Source organism: Pseudorca crassidens, chromosome 12 (genome assembly GCF_039906515.1).
Source record: "Pseudorca crassidens isolate mPseCra1 chromosome 12, mPseCra1.hap1, whole genome shotgun sequence".
Classification (NCBI taxonomy): domain Eukaryota; kingdom Metazoa; phylum Chordata; class Mammalia; order Artiodactyla; family Delphinidae; genus Pseudorca; species Pseudorca crassidens.
In genome coordinates this window covers 86,789,113-86,808,120 of record NC_090307.1, presented here as the reverse complement: position 1 = coordinate 86,808,120, position 19,008 = coordinate 86,789,113, and the positions used below count along the sequence as shown (strand labels likewise).

The 19,008-nt window shown below is 53.9% G+C and overlaps 1 protein-coding gene across 1 annotated transcript in view; it reads left to right on the top strand.

Moving 5' to 3' along the window:
• The first annotated feature begins 1,286 nt into the window (after window positions 1-1,286).
• Window positions 1,287-19,008, top strand: part of DHX37 (DEAH-box helicase 37) — a 30,939-nt gene continuing 13,217 nt past the window's right edge. The window contains exons 1-8 of the mRNA XM_067701183.1: window positions 1,287-1,499; window positions 5,194-5,363; window positions 8,177-8,289; window positions 9,854-10,184; window positions 12,303-12,451; window positions 13,621-13,713; window positions 15,721-15,817; window positions 16,706-16,819. Of these exons, the coding sequence (XP_067557284.1) occupies window positions 1,394-1,499; window positions 5,194-5,363; window positions 8,177-8,289; window positions 9,854-10,184; window positions 12,303-12,451; window positions 13,621-13,713; window positions 15,721-15,817; window positions 16,706-16,819 (1,173 nt within the window). The 5' untranslated portion in view covers window positions 1,287-1,393. The remainder of the gene's footprint in view (window positions 1,500-5,193; window positions 5,364-8,176; window positions 8,290-9,853; window positions 10,185-12,302; window positions 12,452-13,620; window positions 13,714-15,720; window positions 15,818-16,705; window positions 16,820-19,008) is intronic.

Here is a 19,008-nt window from a genome sequence, read left to right as displayed (position 1 = left end):
AGGTGACCAGCACCCAGGTTGAAAAAAGGAACATTACCAGCTTTGCAAAACGTCTCCCTTTGCCCTCTCCCATTCACTATGCCCCCTCCAAAATTTAGGGGATTCATTTTGCCTGTTTTTGAACTTTATGTAAATTGGATCATAAAGTATGATCTTTTGTGATTGGCTTCTTTTGTTCAACATTATATTAATGAGATCCATGCTGTTGTGTATTTGCCTTTTCTCCTTTTGCTTTATAAAGTGTTCTTTATAACTTCTGGAGATAATACTTTGGTATATAATATTTTAGAAGAAAATATAAGAGAATGTTCTATTACCTACCTAATAATTTGAAGATGAACACACTTTTTATTTACTTAAATAAACATATTTAAAGAAGAAACTGTAGATCACTATCATCCTAAGCAATAAAACCTATGAAAACACAGGTTTGATTTGCTCATTATAACGTTTTCCCCCCAAATCCTTTTTACTTAATTAAAAGCATGTTCATATGTATACTATGTAAATCCTCTCACGCACCACCTGTGTGTTCGTGGGGGCTTTTTTTTTTTCACACACACACACTGTATTTTATTTTTACAAGAGATAAATAAACTGATACCAAGCATTGTAAATGGATGATCGCAACAAAAGGGGGGTATATTTTTGTCTTTGGGGGGAAGAGGGGAGCTCATCCAAATTAATCACACCATTTATTCATTCAAACCAACAACAATTTATTGCTTACCTGCTCTGCAGCATATCTTGTTCTGCGTTGGCTCAGGGGCCCAGCCGCTCCACGGCATGTGGGATCTTCCCGGACTGGGGCACGAACCCATGTCCCCTGAATCGGCAGGCAGACTCTCAACCACTGCGCCCCCAGGGAAGCCCCAAATAAGTCTTAAAAATAACTTTATCCTTTCTAAAATTCTAAAATAACGCCTAGTGTCTTCACTTTTTTTGTGATATAATTTAAATGTTTGCCCTTAACCAATTAATGCTTTTAACAGAAAAAAGGAGACACAATATAGATGTTCTAGTCGCAAGATACAGGATTCAGAAAATACATTATTTCCCAGTGCGCTACAGACAATGGGATGTGGTCATTAGAATTCAAAGTTGTCTAATAGATGCCTTCTTTTAGTTCTACCTGTCAAACCTCTGTGAGAACAGTCCTGGGCTTAAACTGAGTCCCTCCTCTAACTTGGTCCCGCCTCCGCCGCCGGCCGGCCCTGGCTTTCAGCGTGGCCCCTCCTCCAGCCCCGCCCCCAGAGATTCCGTTAGTTTCAGCTCTCGCGAGAACTCAGCCCGGAAATTTTCCGGCCGGAACGTTCGGTGGGTTCCCACGTGGGTTGGGCTTCGTAGTGTGCTGGTCGTAGGACCTGCGGGAGCAGAACAGGAGCCGGGCGCCATGGGGAAGCTGCGCCGGAGGTACAACATCAAGGGGCGTCAGCAGGCGGCCCCCGGCCCTTCGAAGGGTCCTCCCGAGCCGTCCCCTGTGCGGCTGGAACTGGAGGGTAAGTAAGGCGCCCCCGGACAAGGGCTGGGATTCGGGGGAGGGACCAACCAGGGCCTCGCGGCAGGGCTGGCCAATGGGGGCCGAAGGGCTCCCGGACTATGCCCTGCCTCCGCGACTCGGGCGGGCGACACGGAGAGACACCCCTCTCCCAGATGATACAAAGGAAGGGGGAATAGTGACCGTTTCGTTTTAACTGAATTTGGAACAATACCTGGAGTTTTTTAACAGTGGGGTCCAGCCCAAGTATAGCTCTAGGGGGAGTTTGGGCAAGGAATTACAAGGTAATTCCATCCATTCTGATGGCTTCGATTATAACCTCCCTACCATCGACCCCTAAGTTTGTACTTTTCAGCCCAGACCTGTCTGCTTAGCTCCAGGCTGCTTAACATTTCTGCCCAGACTCCTCCGTTTTGTTAGGAATGGCTACTGTGTGCCAGGCACTATTCTAGGAGAGTAACAGAAGAGGAGATTAAGGGAGAAACTCCCTGCCCTGCAGAGTTCAGATGCTTCTGGGAAGAGACAAGCAAAGATAAACACAAAATACATAGGACGTTTTGCATACATTCATACTAAAGAGATAAAGCACAAGAGGTGTTTGGGCAGGTTGCAGTGTTTCATGGAGGTGGGGGGCGGCGGGGAAGGCCCTATTGAGAAAGCGTTGAATCCTTTTTTAAGTCCTGAAGGCAGTCAGAATGGCTGAGTGGAGATGAAATTTTAAATGGGGCAGAAAAAAATAAAATAAAATGGGGGCAGGATCTTGTAGGGCCTGGTGGGTCATGGTGAGGATGGTGGCCCTGCAGAGTTGAGAGCAGAGGAGGGACACAGGATGGGCTTAGGTTTTTTTTGTTTTTTAATAAATTTATTTTATTTATTTATTTTTGGCTGCGTTGGGTCTTCGTTGCTGCAAACAGGCTTTCTCTAGTTGCGGCGAGTGGGGGCTACTCTTCGTTGTGGTGCGCGGACTTCTCATTGTGGTGGCTTCTCTTGTTGCAAAGCACGGGCTCTAGGGCGTGCGGGCTTCAGTAGTTGCAGCACGCGGGCTCAGTAGTTGTGGCTCGTGGGCTCTAGAGCACAGACTCAGTAGTTGTGGCGCACGGGCTTAGTTGCTCCGCGGCATGTGGGATCTTCCCTGACCAGAGCTCGAACCCGTGTCCCCTGCACTGGCAGGCGGATTCTCAACCACTGCGCCACCAGGGAAGCCCAGGGCTTAGGTTTTAACAGCATCACTTTGCTGTGTTGAGGAAAAGCAGTAGAGGGCAGAGAATCTGGGCGATCTGATAGGAGGCTGCTGAGTACATTGACTCTGGCAGGAGTTGACGCTTGGACCAGGGAGGCAGCAGTAGAGGTGGTGGATTCAGGATGTGTTTGGAAGATGGAGCTTTGTTCTGGCTGTGCACAAGAGCAGAGGACACGTCAAGAACAAATCCCAGGCGTGCGGCTGGAGGCTGAGAAAGCAGGCATGGGCAGCTTGCGGGGAGGCCAGGAGCTTGGCTTTGGATATGAGTGGTTTGGCGGGCCTGTCAGATATCCAAGCAGAAGGGTCAGCAGGCAGTTGCTGAGTCGGACGCTTGAGAGAGGCAAGTCCAGGGGAGAAGCAGTTTGGAGTCATCTGTGTATAGATGATATTTATTTGAAGTCTGAAGACCAGACTGGCTCGCTGAGGCAATGAGTCCGGTCCAGTGAGGTGGGAAGAGAACCTTGGGAGAGTGTGGTTGTCCGGGGACCAAGAGGAGACCTGCCGTCTGTGTCAAATGTGGCCGTAGGATCAGGCAGGGAGAGAAAGGACCGTGGATGTAACACTGGGGAGGCCATCGGCGACCATGATGGGTCCAGTTTCGGGGGAGAGTTGGGCTGGAGTGATTGAATGGGTTCAGCTGTCTTGCAGGCCCCTGAGACTGAACACATTCCAAAGTTGGACTCATCCAGCTGCTTGTATAGGATCCCTGAGGGCCAAGCAGATTTAGGTGTTAGGGAAGAGTGAGTCTAGATTCAGAGGTGGAGGGAGGGAGAGAGAGCCGGGGCCGCTGGGGAAGCCTGCTTCCCTCGACCCGCTAATCAGCCTCTTCTTCCACACTCTCCTCTTGGACCCGGAAGGCAGTGGGGTTATAGGAAAGATTGTCAGAGTGGGAATCTGGAGTCCGAATTCCCTCCTTGGAAGTTTCAGGGATAGGCTGGGAGTTGAAGCAAGTCGCCTGACATCTCTGTGCCTCAGTGTTCTCAGCTGTCAAATGGGTCCAGCAGTAACAGTCATCCTACCTGCTCTCAGAGTCATGGAGGTGGTATTTTGGGAGAATATGTTTGTGACTGAAACGAGAATGCTTTGAAAAGTAAAGACAAGCTGTAGAGATGTGATGTTGTCCTGTGATGGGCGTCATCCATTGTAATAGCAGTGACAGCTCAGGAAGTGAGATGGCCCCTCTAAGAGGGCAGAAGACCCCTGGACTGACAGTTGGGTGAGAGCAGAGGGACCTGAGGTCTCTTAGACTCAAAGATTTGGGGAAAGTTGTTTCTCACCCCAGAACAAGACATCTCTGTCTATCCCTGCCTTTCTCAGGGGCCAGAGTGATCTTACAAGAATATAAAGCAGGTTACCTTCTTCAAAGAGCTTTCCCCGATCCAATATCACCCTTTTTCTTATTTTTATTTTTAGCACATCTCCCCCGCCCCCTTTTTTTCTATAGCACAGTGGTTCTCAAATTTTTTGCACCAAGAACCCTTTTACATTCCTAAAAATTGAGGACCCCAAAATGCTTTTGTTAGTGTGGGTTGTGTCTGTCGATATTTACCGTGTTAGAAATTAAAACCGAGAGATTTTGAAACACAAGCGCGTACAAGCACACACTCCTTTAGCTGTCACCATGTCACACGATTTGGAGCCTTTGGAAAATGCTGCCATACACTCTTTTCTTTTTCTCCCCCTGCTTTTAATTTGTTTGAGAACTGCAGAATGGATGGCTTGCATGCTTAAAATAGTCTCATTCTTCTTACTGAGGAGCACACAACCTCTCCTACACTTGGTAATGTCATAAAGTTGTACAAAGCCTGAGCAGTTAATAAAAGTCAGACACTGCCTGTACGGGGACTCCAGCGTTGGGTGTCAGGCAGAAATAGGTGCTCCCCAAGCCCCCTCCTCCCCATGGTGCTGCAGTAGGTTGAAGCAAATCGCCTGATTTGGGATCGGCTTTTGGGATCTTAGTTCCCTGACCAGGCATTGAACCCGTGCCCCTGGTGGTGGAAACGCGGAGTCCTAACCACTGGACCACCACGGATGTCCCAGACTCCACCATTTAAAAATAGATGTGACGCAAGCTTGGTACTCAGTCCACTGTACACGTGTGAGAGAGCGTCTTTCAGAGTTATTGTAAAGATGGTTTATTGTAAAGATGCCCCCGCTGAACACAGGGCCCCGCTGGGAGGGAGGTGCTGTTGCAGCCTGTTCCCTCCTTGCTGCGCCCCCATCCCTCTCCCCGCAACGCGAGGACGGCTGACCCGTGGCAGGTGCTGGGTGGACCGGTGGAATGAAGGTGTGACGGGCCTGCGCCCCCGTTCCTATGCGGGTGCCCGGGTGGCTCTCACTGTGGGCAGGAGGGTCAGCCCGGAGGAAAACGGCGTTAACGCAGCATCTTGAGACTCGCAGGCGTCCGCGCTTTCTATCCTCCAGGGCTGTGGGTCAGGCAAGCGTGTCTTTTCAGATGAGGGCACGTTGAAAGGAGTCGATGCAAGCAACGCGCTCGTCCTGCCCGGCAAGAAGAAGAAGAAGACCAAAGCCCCTCCCCTGTCCAAGAAGGAGAAGAAACCCCTGACCAAGAAAGAGCGGAAGATGCTGCAGAGAATCTTAGACCAGAAGGAGAAGAAGCTCCAGGTATGCACGCTCTGTCTGCACGGTGAGGGATGGGTCGGGGTGTCTGTGACCTCCGACGTGATCCCTGTGGCTGGACTGTCGGATAGAACTTTCCAGAAGGAGGGACAAGTTCTGTGTCTGCAACGTCCAGTACAGTGGTCACCAGCCACATGTGGCTGTTGAGCGCTTGAGATGTGGCCAGTGTGGCCGAGGAATTGGATTTTTAATGTGATTTGGTTTTAATTAACTTAAATGCAAATAGCCACGTGTGACTAGTGCCCCATATGGGACACACAGATCCAGAACCTTTCCAGTCCTTGGGAGATGTGCTACTTGGGTATCTGTCAGTCTGGGACAGGTCCAGCTTTGTGGACGCCACATGATTGTTGAACCAGGAGTTGGTCGATCAACGTGCTCACTTTTTATTTTCCCCCCTCATTCATTTTGTTGTTTATTTTTTAACTTCATTCTGGAGAATTTTAACCTTTTTTGCTTAATATTTTTTTAAGGAGAAAATTTTGTAATGAGAAATTCAAACATATATAAAGGTAGAGACAACAGTGTCATGGACTCCAGTGTACCTGTCATCAGCTCCAACGGTTGTCAGGCTCATGGTCAACCTTGGTCATCTCCACGGCCGGTCACTTTCCCACCCCCTGGGTCAGAGCCCAGGCAGCATCAATCTGTACTAGTTTCTGTGGCTGCCTTGACAAGTGACCACAAACTGGGTGGCTTAAAACAATGGAAATGTGTTCTCTCAGTGATCTGGAAGCCAGAAGCCTGAAATCGAGGTGTCAGCAGGGCCGTGCCCCTTCTGAAGTCTCCAGGGGACGGTCCCACCTGGCCTCTTCCAGCTCCTGTGGCTCCAGGTTTCCTCGGCTCATGGCCACATTGTTCCAGTCTCTGCTTCTGTCTTTATGTGGGCTGCTCCCCTGTGTGTCCCTCCTCTGTGTATCTCTGATAAGGACACTTGTCTTTTTCTTTTTCTTTATTTTTTTTGTTTTTTCTGTTTGTTTTTCTGTTTTGTTTTGTTTTGTTTTTGGCGGTACGCGGGCCTCTCACTGCTGTGGCCTCTCCCGTTGCGGAGCACAGGCTCCGGATGCGCAGGCTCAGTGGCCATGGCTCACGGGCCCAGCCACTCCGCGGCATGTGGGATCTTCCTGGACCGGGGCACGAACCCGTGTCCCCTGCATCAGCAGGCGGACTCTCAACCACTGCGCCACCAGGGAAGCCCTTCTTTTTTTAAAAAAAATGTTTTGGCTGCACCATGTGGCATGCAGGATCTTAGTTCCTGACCAGGGATGGAACCTGTGCCGCCTGCAGTGGAAGCGCAGGGTCTTAACCACTGGACCGCCAGGGAAGTCCCAAGGACACTTGTCTTTGAATTTAGGACTCACCTGGATAATTCAGGATTTCATCTTGAGATCCTTAAGCTAATTACCCTTAACTTAAAAAGGCCCTTTTTCTGAATAAGATCCAATTCTGGGACATGGATATATGTTTTCAGAGGGCCACCGTTCAACCCATATACATATCCCTGAATATTTCAGTTTGCATCTCTAAAATAAGGACCGTTTCAAATTACCACAATGCCATTAGCATGTCTAAATTTTTTCAAAATACCATTAGATATCCAGTAAATAGTCAAATTTCTAATTGTTTCATAGATGCTCTCCACCCGCATCTCTTGTCTTTTCTCCTTATATTTGTTGGAGAGATTGGTTTGTTTGTCTCAGAGACTTTCCCACGGTCTGGATTAAAAACTTTTAATCTCTGATATAAACGGAGGGTCTTCCACCCTCCGAATTTCCTATAAATTGGTATTTGGGTCTGGGGCAGTGACTCTCAACTGGGACCGCTTTGCGCCCCCCCTCCCGGGAACATTTGGCCAAATCTGGACATATTTGGGGTTGTGACGATTTGGGGGACGCTACGGGCATCTGGGGGGTAGAGGTCTGGGATGCTGTTAAACAGCCTGCAGTGCTCATAACATCAAAAAAATGATCCGGCCCCAAATGCCAGTAGTGTGAAGACTGAGAAGCCCTGATCTAGAGGCTTCAGGAGAGTCTCTCTCGTTAGTCTTTCTGGCACAGTGACCACACAGCGTGCTGTGTCCACCAGGGGACACACAGGCCTCCCGTTAGCAGCTCTGACGCTTGGTCCCTGGAGCCCTTCATGCAGGGGAGCCTCACTGTCCTGTGCGTGTGTCCTATTTGAATGCTGTGAGCATCTTTTCTTGCTGTTCTGTATGTTGTTTTTTATCGATTACGAAATGTGTGTGTGTGTGTGTGTGTGTGTGTATATATATATACATAAACACGTATAAAAGCAGATATAAAATATCTGTAATTTCAAGAATAACAAAACAAACACTCATGAATTGCTCACCCGGGGAAAGGAACCCACTGGACCCACCCCCGCTCACTGCTTTATTCAAGGCAGAGTGGGGACCACTTCCTGTCACACACTCAGCTCTTCTTCCCTTGTACTAACTGCGGGAAGTCTTGCGTTATACAAATGGGCCCTACTTTATTTATTCCGTCTCCCGTTGATGGGCATCTGGATAGTCGATGATCTTCCCTTACGACACACTGTGGTGCAAAGAGAGCCTTGTTTATCCAACCCCAGACTCCGTAAGGGGGCAGAAAGCCACCCTAAGCTCACGCGTCTGTCGGCGTTAAGAACTCCATGAAGGATGGTAATTGCAGTTTGACCTTTGGTTTAAAAAAGACTGTAGGTGTTAGTGATGCTGGAATTTTATTTAGAGTCTCAGCTTCCCTTCTGAAGAGGGGATCATGATGCCAAATGTGTGACACACTCATTTCCTTCTCCAGCGAGCAGAGATGCTCCAGAAATTGAGCGAAGTCCAGGTTTCGGAAGCTGAGATGAGACTGTTTTACACCACGTCCAAACTGGGCACCGGGGACCGCATGTACCGCACCAAAGAGTGAGTCGGCTGGCTCCTCCCTGAAGCCCATCCTTCCCGCCAGGGCTCCCAGGGGGGCTCAAGGGTCATGGCATCTTCTGGGGTTATGAGAAAATACATTTGCAATGACGCGTGTGCTAAAATGCCTCAAATGGGTAGAGGCCTCAGATAATGCAAACTATCCTACCGTGCACAGGATGCTGGTGTTTTCCTGCAGCGCTGAGTCCTGCCTTACAGGTCCTTCCAGCTTTTGCAGGGACGAGTAGGCTAGAAGTTGTCATCAAGGAGGTCAAGGATTTGATTTAGCCCATTAGCAGGTTTGTTTGGTTCACGTAGCATCATTAGACATTTGGATCTTCTGCACATGTATGAGTCTCCTAGGGCTGTGGTAACAGGTCACCACAAACTGGGGACCTTGAAACAAGAGGAATTTATTCTTGTGGTTCTGACTGCCAGAAGTCCAAAGTCAAGGTGTTGGTGGGGTTGGTTCCTGCTGGAGGCCAGAGAATCTGTTCCAGCCTCTCCCCCAGCTTCTGGTGATGCCAGCCATCCTGGGCGCTCCGTGGCTGGTAAACACGTCACCGCAGTCTCGGCCTCGTCGTCACGTGGCATCCTCTGTGTGTCTTCCATGGCCTTCTGTCTGTGTCTGGGTCTCTGTTTTCTTTTTGTTTTTTTCTGGCCACGCAGCATGTGGGATCCTAGCTCCCTGACCAGAGATTGAACCCATGGCCCCTGCATTGGGAGCATGGAGTCTTAACCACTGGACCACCAAGGAAGTCCCCTGGGTCTCTGTTTTCTTATAAGGACACCAGTCATTGGATTTAGGGCCCATGCTAATCTAGTATGACCTCATCTTAATGACATCCTGAAGACCCTGTTTCCAAATAAGGGCACATTCTGGGTGGCCATGAATTTTGGGGAGACGCTAGTCAACAGTCAACATTTAAGAATTAGGAGATTTCACATTAAAATCCAGGGTCCCCCCTGGTCTTGACCAGTTGGATGATGTGGCCGCACCAGCTGGCCTTCCCACAGAGCAGCTGGTGCTAGATGGGGCCAGTGTGCTCCCCCCAGCCCACGCCCCTTCCCACTGCTCTCACACTTGGCCCTCTCTGCTCATTTCCAGTACTGGCCTGTTAAGCCTTGTGCATTTAACGACTGCTTATCAAGTGCAAACTGCATCTCAGGCTCTCCTGTGGGCCCTAGGAATAGAGCAGTGCACAAAAATTAAATTTCTTCCCTTAAGAAGCTCACATTCTATGGTGGGGAGATGGGCAGTGGTCCAGTGAATACATATATATTTAGTGTTGGTGAGCACTAAGCAGAAAAGAGCAGGTGGAAGGGGATGGAGGGGGTGGGGGAGGTGATTGAGGCTACACGGTAAGGGAGAGTCCTCCTGAGAGGCGTCCTTGGAATCAAGTAAGGGAGCAGTTGTCTTCAGGGAGCATGGACAGCGGGTGCAAAGGCCCTGCGGCAGGGAGGGGCGTGACCTTTGCGTCCTGGCCTCTGAGGAGCCTGCAGCAACCCAGAGCTGCCTCAGGTTGACTGGCCCGTCCTAGGCTCTGACTTCTGGCTCTCCCGGCAGGAAGCCCGACAGCATGGCAGCCCAGGGTCTGGAGAAGGTCAGCAGCCTCAGCGGGGCCCACCGGAAGCGCCACCACCAGGAGGCAGAAGAGGAGGAGTCTGAGTCCTCAGCGGAGTCTGGACCCGAGGAGACCCCAGCGGACAAGCCGGCAGAGGCTGGTGCAGGGTCGTCCCCAGCGCATCTGCCACCAGCTCCGCCCGGGGCCAGGGGCCAGAGCCCAGTGCCCAGTGGTCTCCCTCCACCAGCTCCTCCTGCGGCAGCCTCTGCCCTGGCCAGGCCCCCGGCGAAGCCCGCTGTCTTCGTCCCCGTGAACCGCTCCCCTGAAATGCAGGTTGGCCTCTCTGGTGTTTGATTAAGGGCTTAGGTGCTCAGGTCAGTGCTGTGAGGGGGCTGAGGGTGCAGAGAGAGGGCATCCCAGGATCTTAGCAGGTTGCATTGCCTTCTGTGCCTCAGTTTCCTTGCCTGGAAAAGGGGGATAGCTGTACCCACCTTGCAGGGTTGTTGTAGGGCTGACGAGTGGGTGCCTGGCACGTGGTCGGGGCTGCTGAGATGGGTGTCCGCTGCCCGTATCATCGTCTGGTTACCGTCACCTTCAGCCTCTGACCACAGGTCCTGGTCCAGGCATCTGCTCACTGGGACAAGAGCTTGGGCTCTGGAGTCAGTTGACCTGGAACGGAGTGCTGGTGCCCCCACCTTCCAGCTCATTCTGGGCCTCGTTTTCGTCCGTAGCATGGGGGTACCCGTCTACTCACAGGGACTCCGGCTCTCTACACTTCGTATCCTTGTCTGGTAAAATGAGGGTCTCACTGGGTTGTCATGACAACGAGATTCAGGGAGGTGAAGCCCGAGGCCCATGGAACGCACTTGGGGAGCCGTGAGGCTGGTGATGCCGCAGGGTCTGGCCCGTCACGGGTCTGGTCCGTCCACACGTTTCCACGGAGCGCGTGCTGTGGGCCAGCACAGGAGGTGGAGCGATCTGCAGTCTCGGAGCTCTCGGTCCAGCAGGGGAGACCGAGGTCGACCACACATGGGACAAGAGCCACGGAGGGCAAGATCGGATACCATGAGCGGGGGTCACAGGAGGGCCTGGCTTCATCAGGGAGGGCATCCGGGTCGAGAGCTCAGGGACCAGATGAGAGCATGGGGGCCGTCCCACACCGAGAAGTGCGTGAGCAAAGGCCTGAGGCAGAGGGTTCCTGAGTCTTAGAGCAGCTGTTTAAAACCACAGATTGGATTGTGGGAATGAGGTGATTTCAGTCACGGGTACTTTGTGTGCTGATATATAAGCGATTAGGGTGAGCTGACTGCTCTAACAGACCCTGAAGTGCCGCTGCCTTCACGCCACAAAGGTTTCCTTGTAGGTGACGTCAGAGCCCCATGCCGTCCTCTGCGAGCTGGGGTGTGAGATTCTGCTCCACACGGCCATTCAGGAACCCGGGCTCCGCCCTCCAGTGTCCCTGGTGCCCCCTGGGGTTCATCCCCGCCTTTCTCTGTGGTTTTTCCACGTGCATGTATTTAAGCCTAGGTTTGCCTGTTTTTATAAGCGGCCTCGCATCATATATATTTTTCAGCACTTTGCTTACTTGTTAGTCGGCATGGTGTTCCTGAGATGTGTTTATCCGTGTAGATGTGCGTCACCAAGGTCCGTCTGGGTTTTGTTTTGTTTTGCTTTGTTTTCACGGCTATAGAGCATTACGTTGCGTGAATAGAGCCCATTTTAAGTACCCTTCTCTGGCTGGGCATTTGGGTGGTTTTAGCTTTTTGCTACCATCTTCACTGCTGATTTAAACATTCTTGCCTTTTTCTCAAAGCCACAGGTACAAAAATTTGGGGGGGAGCAGCGTTTACAAACTGGAAGTCACAGCCATTGTGGAGTCGTGAGATGGCCGCACCTTTTTTTTTTTTTTAAACCAATAGAATGGAATAGAGATAGAGAACAGAATGTTTAAAATTAGCGTGCTAGCATGCTTCACACATAACAAGGGCAAGCAGGGGTTCAGGAAACTTCTCCCTCACTGTGTAATACTTGTGTGAGCATGTGTATGTGTGTGTGCACGTGCACCCATGTGTGAGTACCTAGGAGAGGAATCGCTGTATCTCACATTCTCGATTTTGGTAAAATTAGCACCCGGTTGTTTGCCGAAGTGATTGTGCCGTGAGTGTAGTCTCCCCCCAGCAGCAGGCAAGAGTTCCTTGTGCCCAGAGGGGCTTCTCTGCACCACGCTGTCCCCGAGGACCCAGCCCATGTCTCTGCCCCTCCCCAGCCGTCAGGGCTTCCAGCGAGCGCACCTGTTCCCCTTGGCTGGATGCCGGCTGCTGCCTTTATAGGAATCACGTCACCCTACGTAATCTTGCTTTGAGCAAAGCCCCCCATCCCCTCCGCCCTTCTGCAGGGGACGACAACCCCCCACCCCCATTCCGTGAGCGCTGACTTCCCCTCTCTCGCCAGGAAGAGCGGCTGAAGCTCCCGATTCTCTCTGAAGAACAAGTGATCATGGAGGCAGTGGCCGAGCACCCCGTTGTCATCGTGTGCGGCGAGACCGGCAGCGGGAAGACCACCCAGGTGCCCCAGTTTCTCTACGAAGCAGGCTACAGCAGGTGGGGGCTGGCCACAGGGTCCCCACAGGTCCCTCAGGTGACAGTGAGACGTGGCCCCCGGACGTTGTTAGGAGCAGGGCTCCTGGGGATCTAATTCCGGCTCTGCCGTTGCCGTGCTGTGTGACTTGGGGCAAGCTCCTTAACCTCTCTGGGCCTCAGTTTCCTCAGCTGTGACATAGGGTTCATCACTGCACCTACTTCACGGGATTGTTATGTAGATGAAATGACTGAATTTGTGTAAAACGTTTAGGTTGGTCCCTGGTGGGAGGGATGACGTGTCAACTCCTGTTGGCCCTTCCGACCCATGTGTGTCAGGGTCCCCAAGACCACCCCCAGGTTCAGCAATTTGCTGGGAACACTCCCAGGACCCAGCATGTAATCGTACTCACGGCTGTGATATATTACAGTGAACGACACAAAGCACAGCCGGCAAAGGGCAAGGCTCACGGGGTGAAGTCTGGGGGAACCAGGCCCAGGCCCCCAGAGCCGTCTCCCAGGGCGGGGGTCACACAGGACACGCTTCATTGCCCGTGTGAGATGTCATCAAACAGGGACGCCCAGTAGAGGCTCAGCGCCCAGGGTTCTTACTGGGGCTGGTCACACAGGCGGCCTCTGCCTGGTACCTACCCAATTCTAGACTCCCCAAAGGAAAGCAGGTGTCAGCATGAGCCACCTTGTTTGTACAGGCAGTTCAGGCACAGGGAGCCCCTCTTGTCCGTCAGGGAGAGGCGGGAGCCCTCCTGAAATCCAGGATCCCAGACACCAGCCAGGGGCTGCCCTGGAAGCAGAGCTTTGTAGGGAGAGCAGCCTCGGGCCTGCTGGGCCAACGCTTTCCTGCCCAGAATCCACCACCCGTCCCCTGGGTAGGTTCTGTGGAGGCGCGTGTGCTCGGCTGGGTTGGACAAGCCCCCCGGCTGCAGGCTCAGGTCCACTAGGCCTCGTTCTTCTTTGCGGCTGCCTGGACCCCTTGGCCCCGTGATTGTCGGAGCGTCTCCTGTAGAATGCCCTGTGGGCCGTTCCCTTTTGCTGCTGTTAAGTGATGCTGTGGTGCCTTGCCTGGCGCCCGTGTCCCGTCACCCCCAGTGAGGGCCGCTTCCAGAGCCGCATGTGACTTCGGGGCAGACGGGTGGGGCGGAGCCCTCCTGATGCCTTGTGTTCTCCTCCCCCAGTGACAACAGCATCATTGGCGTCACGGAGCCCCGCCGAGTGGCCGCCATGGCCATGTCCCAGCGAGTGGCCAAGGAGATGAATCTGTCACCACGGTGAGGGCTCTGCCTCCTATGGGAGAGTTGGGGGTGGCCCTCTGGCCCCACCAGACCTGAGCCACGGCGCAGGCCCTCGTTCCCCCGGAGGGCGCCACGTCTGCATCTAAGCACAGGGCGGTTCCCTACATGCCGACAGTAGGACCCTCCTGCCAGGGGCGTCGTGAAGCAGGGACAAGCCAGCCAGGCCCTTAGTGAGGGGACAGAGTGGCCCTTACAGGCCTGGAGGGCAGAGCAGAGCAGCAGGTGGCCGAAGGCAGGCAGGAGGCGAATGGCGTGGCTGGGTTAGTTTACAGCTCAGGTCTCCAGGAGGAAAGCCCTCTCCCGGCAGTAAGGCTGCAGGACTTGCCTCGGGAAGCAGTTTGAACACAGCACAGCCCTGGCCTGAGGACGGCTCCGCGCCGTGTTGGTAACGCAGACGCCTGCGTCTCAGCCCAGACCGTCCAGTTCGGGCTGGAAGGGGCGGCGTGTCCAGTGTGGTCTGACCTGTAGGGAGTACCCCGGCGGCCCAGTGGTTAGGACTCCACGCCTTCGCTGCCGAGGGCCTGGGTTTCATCCCTGGTCAGGGAACAAAGATCCCACGAGCTGCGCCACGCGGCCAAGGAGAAAGAAAAAAGAAAGCACAGAATCGTATAGAGGCAGAGTGCCTGCCATCCACACTGGCATCAGATGTTTACCGACCAGGACCTGCCATGCGTCAGGCCCGTCCTGGCTCTGGGGACAGAACCCTGCCCCCGCTGGGCCCAGCACGCAAACTGGGGAGCCTTGTTGTGTTCGCGTCTTAGGTGGGCGAGGCGCCCCAGCTCCCCTCCCCGGTGGCCGCCACTGCTGCACATTTCCTGTGGCTCCTCCTAGACAGTCGTGTGCACAGACGGGCAGTTCTGTGTGTCTGTATTCCTCGCTGTCTGGCTGCTGCGTGAACGGTTCATACGGTTCACGCCCTTCTGTATCTTTCTTGTGGCATTTCAATGCGTACCTTGAAAGTTACAGTACATACAAAGCTGCCCCTTTCATTCTCTTCAACTTTTAAATTTATTTATTTATTTGTGGCTGTGTTGGGTCTTCGTTTCTGTGCGAGGGCTTTCTCTAGTTGTGGCAAACGGGGGCCACTCTTCATCGCGGTGCGCGGGCCTCTCACTGCTGTGGCCTCTCCCGTTGCGGAGCACAGGCTCCGGACGCGCAGGCTCAGCGGCCATGGCTCACGGGCCCAGCCGCTCCGCGGCATGTGGGATCCTCCCGGACCAGGGCTCGAACCCACGTCCCCTGCACCGGCAGGCAGATTCTCAACCACTGCGCCACCAGGGAAGGCCAATTCTCTTCAGCTTTTTAGTGTAAAATCTTCAAGCGTGTACAAAAGTGGAGAGGCTAGTATGATAAGCCCCCACGTACCCGAGACCCAGTTTGGAGCAAGTCTCAGGTCTTGCGTCATCTCAGCCTCAATGTTTCACTGTGCGGGGCTGAAAGATCATGAGTCTGGGGTTTTTTTGGGTTGTTTGTTTTCTTGGCCGCGCCCCAAGGCTTGGGGAATCTTAGTTCCCTGACCAGGGATCGAGCCCGTGCCCCCTGCAGTGGAAGCGCAGAGTCCTAACCACGGGACCACCAGGGAAGTCCCTGGTTTGTTTTTTTTTAAGAATAGGATTCTGAAAACATAACTGCAGTACCGCCACTAAAGAGTGTATCATAACTCCAGAGTGTGCTCCGGTCCGTGTTCCCATTTCCCGGGTTGTCTCCTAAACAGCTTTTACAGTTGGTTGTTCACATCGGACTCCAGCCAGGGTCCGTGTGTGTGTTTGATTGACGTGCTCTTCACTTGCCCGTGACAGCTCCTGGAGAGGGAGGCGGGGTGGGCCTGTGTCCGGGCCTTGCTGGGGGAGCCGGTGGGCCCTCCCCTCGGCCGCCTGCGCAGCGGGGCCAGGCCTGCTCCTCTGCCCACCTTGGAGTGGCTGCACGGCTGCAGCCCCAGGCAGCTGCAGCTCTGGGGGACCGAGCCGTAGCCTGTGCCCACAGGGTCGTCTCCTATCAGATCCGATACGAGGGAAACGTGACTGAAGAGACCAGAATCAAGTTCATGACCGATGGCGTCTTGCTCAAGGAAATCCAAAAGGTTGGTTGCTCATCTGGTGTCACAAAGCAAGGCTGGTAAGCCTGGGGGCGGGGGGCTAGGCTGTCACCTGGGGTGTGAGCAGTGAATGTTGGCAAACCACTGTATTTACCACCGTGCTGCTGTGTGACCTTGTGCAAGTTACGCAACCTCTGTGATCCTTGGTTTCTCCATCTGCAAGCTGGTACCTTCCTCCTAATTGCTTTGAAGCAAAAATCGTGTGACACACGAAAGCACCTTAGCACACCACCTCGTAAGTGCTCGTGAAACCTGAACTTGTATTTTCAATGTGGTTTGGTTCACAGACTGTGTGTTAGCCAAATGCATACTGCTTCTCTTGGGCTGTATGACGTCCCCCGGGCAGGGGTCACTGGGAGAGCAGAGGTGACTCCTGCCTCGAGGCCACCTGGGACGGTGGCTGTGAGTGTGTTGTGGTGTCGATGGCCCCTTCCTGTATGGCATGTGCTGAGCTCTTGCCCCTGGTCCCCAGCCAGCATCCCCTCGTTCCTGTTTCCTGCCTGCCCTCCCCGCCCCCTGGGCATCTGCATTTGGTAGCTCAGCTCTAAGAGATCGTAGCTGTCTTTTCTCTAGAAATTTCTCTGCCAGGGCCCAGGCCCCATGCTGTGTACTTTACAGATAGTAATTGTCATCGAAACTTCACCATTGACCCCGTGAGATGGGTCCCGTTGTCCCATTTGACAGATGAAGAAAGAGGCCTGGGAGGTGAAGCAGCTGGCCCGGGGTCATAGGCCAGGACTCCCCGCAGGCCAAGTGCTCTCAGATCTGTGCTGGCTACCAGAGGGGCTCCTTGAGCAGGCACCTTGGGGTGCACAGTGACCCTGGGGTGCTCAGGCCCGGCTGGCTGGCCTCACCCCCGACCTCCCCCACCAGGACTTCCTGCTGCTCAAGTACAAGGTGGTGGTCATTGACGAAGCCCACGAGAGGAGCGTGTACACTGACATCCTCATCGGCCTCCTGTCCCGCATAGTGTGTCTCCGGGAGAAGGTAGGTGAGGGTGCCGGGGAGCCCCGAGTCCCAGGCCACGGCTCCCACAGCCCACGGCGGTCTACACCCCGGCTGCTGCCGTGAGAGGGTCTCCCGGGACAGGACCTCCCAGGCCCGGTGCTGGGCTGCGGGTCTTGGTGTAAACAGACCTTGTGTGGTCCCTGTCCTGGGTCCAGCCTCATCCACTGTGACCCTTCCCTCTGTCCAGAGCAACAGGCTCAAGCAAGGAGACCGTGGTGGGCCAGGCTCCACTGCAGCCGGCTCTGAGACGCCAGCCGGGTCTTCGGAACCCGCAGCGCTGGTGGGGCCACCCAGCCAAGCCCTTACGCTCCACGTGCTCTGAGATGCTTGCCTGCGCCCGGCCTGGGGTCTGCCTCTGCCTGCATCTCCCCCACGCCAGGTCAGGCAGGGGCGGACGTCAGAGGGCTGCTGCCCTGGGGTGGGAGCTCTGCGGAGCAGTCCTGTGCTGGCCCCTGCCAGCCCCGCCGAGAGGTCAGCACTTCACCACGCCCAGAACCTTTATCAAGTAGACATCCGGTCTGTGTGTGCTGTGTGCCAGGCACCGAGCACATCACAGTGAACAGGACAGAGGCTCCTGCCTTTGTGGGGTTTCCATTTTCATGAGGGCAACTGACAGTAAGCAAACTCAGGAAACCTGTGAGCTGGTGACGGACAAAGCCGGGGAGAGGGGGCAGTGCCAGGCAGAAGGTGGAGGGTTGGTAGTGAGAGAAGACTCTCTGAGAGGGTGACCTTTGAGTGGGGGGCTGGAGGAAGTGAGTGAGTGAGGAGGGGTACTGGTGGGAGGAGATTCTGAGAACTAAGAATAGCCGGTGCAAAGGCCCTGGGGCGGGTGTTATCCTGATATCTCGGTGGGGGGTGGGACTTTATTTTACGTAATGGACGCCCTTACAGTGTACGATTCAGTGGTTTTTAGCATATTCAGAGTTGTTATATCATCACCACGATGGACTTTAAAATATTTCTGTCACCCTGAAAAGAAGCCCTGTGCCCTTTGGCTGTCACCCCGTCCTCCTGCACTCCCCCATCTCCAGGCGTCCGTCAGGGCACTTTCTGTCTCTGTGGATTTACCTAGTCTGGGTATTTCATGTAAGTGAAAAGACACAACATGTGGCCTTTTGTGACTGGCTTCTTTCACTTAGCACATTTTCACAGTTCATCTCCATTGTGGCCTGTGTCAGTGCTTCCTTCCTTTTCATGGCTGAGTCATCATGTGTGGAGGGACCACATTTCATGTATCCATTCATCTGTTGGAGGACAGTTGGGCTCTTTCCGCGTTTTGGCTCTCGTGAACGTCCGTGTCCGGGTCTCCGTGTGGACTTGTTTCCTTTCTCTTGGGTCTGTGCCCAGGAGCAGAGCTGCCAGGTCCCATGGGAGCTCTGCGTTTAACCATTTCAACCATCCCAGACCATCTTCCGCAGCGGCTGCGTCCCTTATGTTCCTGCCAGCAGGGTACAGGCTGCCAGTTCACGTCCTCGCCCACGCTTGGGACTTCCCGTGATTTTAGTCCTCGCCATGGTCTGGATTTGTGTGTTGAGGCCTGTCAGGCAGCCTAGGGTGGCGGAGCGGAGTGAGGGAGGTGGGGAGAACAGGAGATGCAGGGAGGTACGCGGGCTGGGGCAGACGGGGAGGTTGCTGCAGGAAGGAGACGGGGCCTTTGGTCTGCGCCATGCCTCTCACCTTGGCTTCTGTTCGCCGAAAACGCTGAACTTCGGGGTTTGGACCTTACGAGCCTCAGAGGACAGCTTCCAAGGGCTCGAGAGCAGAGCCTGCCGGGGGCACAGTAGGTGCTGCCTAGGGGGCTGGGAACCAGGCACCCGCCACCGCAGTCACAACGTCGAGGGGGAGGGAGGGCTGAGACCACCACACCCATTGTGCCGGTGTGCCCGGTGGACCCCAGGCTCGGCCCTCCCGTCTCGTCTCACACCATCAGAGCTTGACTTGGAGGAATCTTTTTTTCATTCCTTTTGGCCACGCCGCACGGCTTGTGGGATCTTAGTTCCCTGACCAGGGATTGAACCCACGCCCTCAGCAGTGAAAGCACTGAGTCCTAACTACTGGACCACCGGGGAAGTCCCTCGGGGCTATTTTTTTTTTTTAATAAATTAATTAATTTGTTTATTTTTGGCTGCACTGGGTCTTCGTTGCTGCGCGTGGGCTTTCTCTAGCTG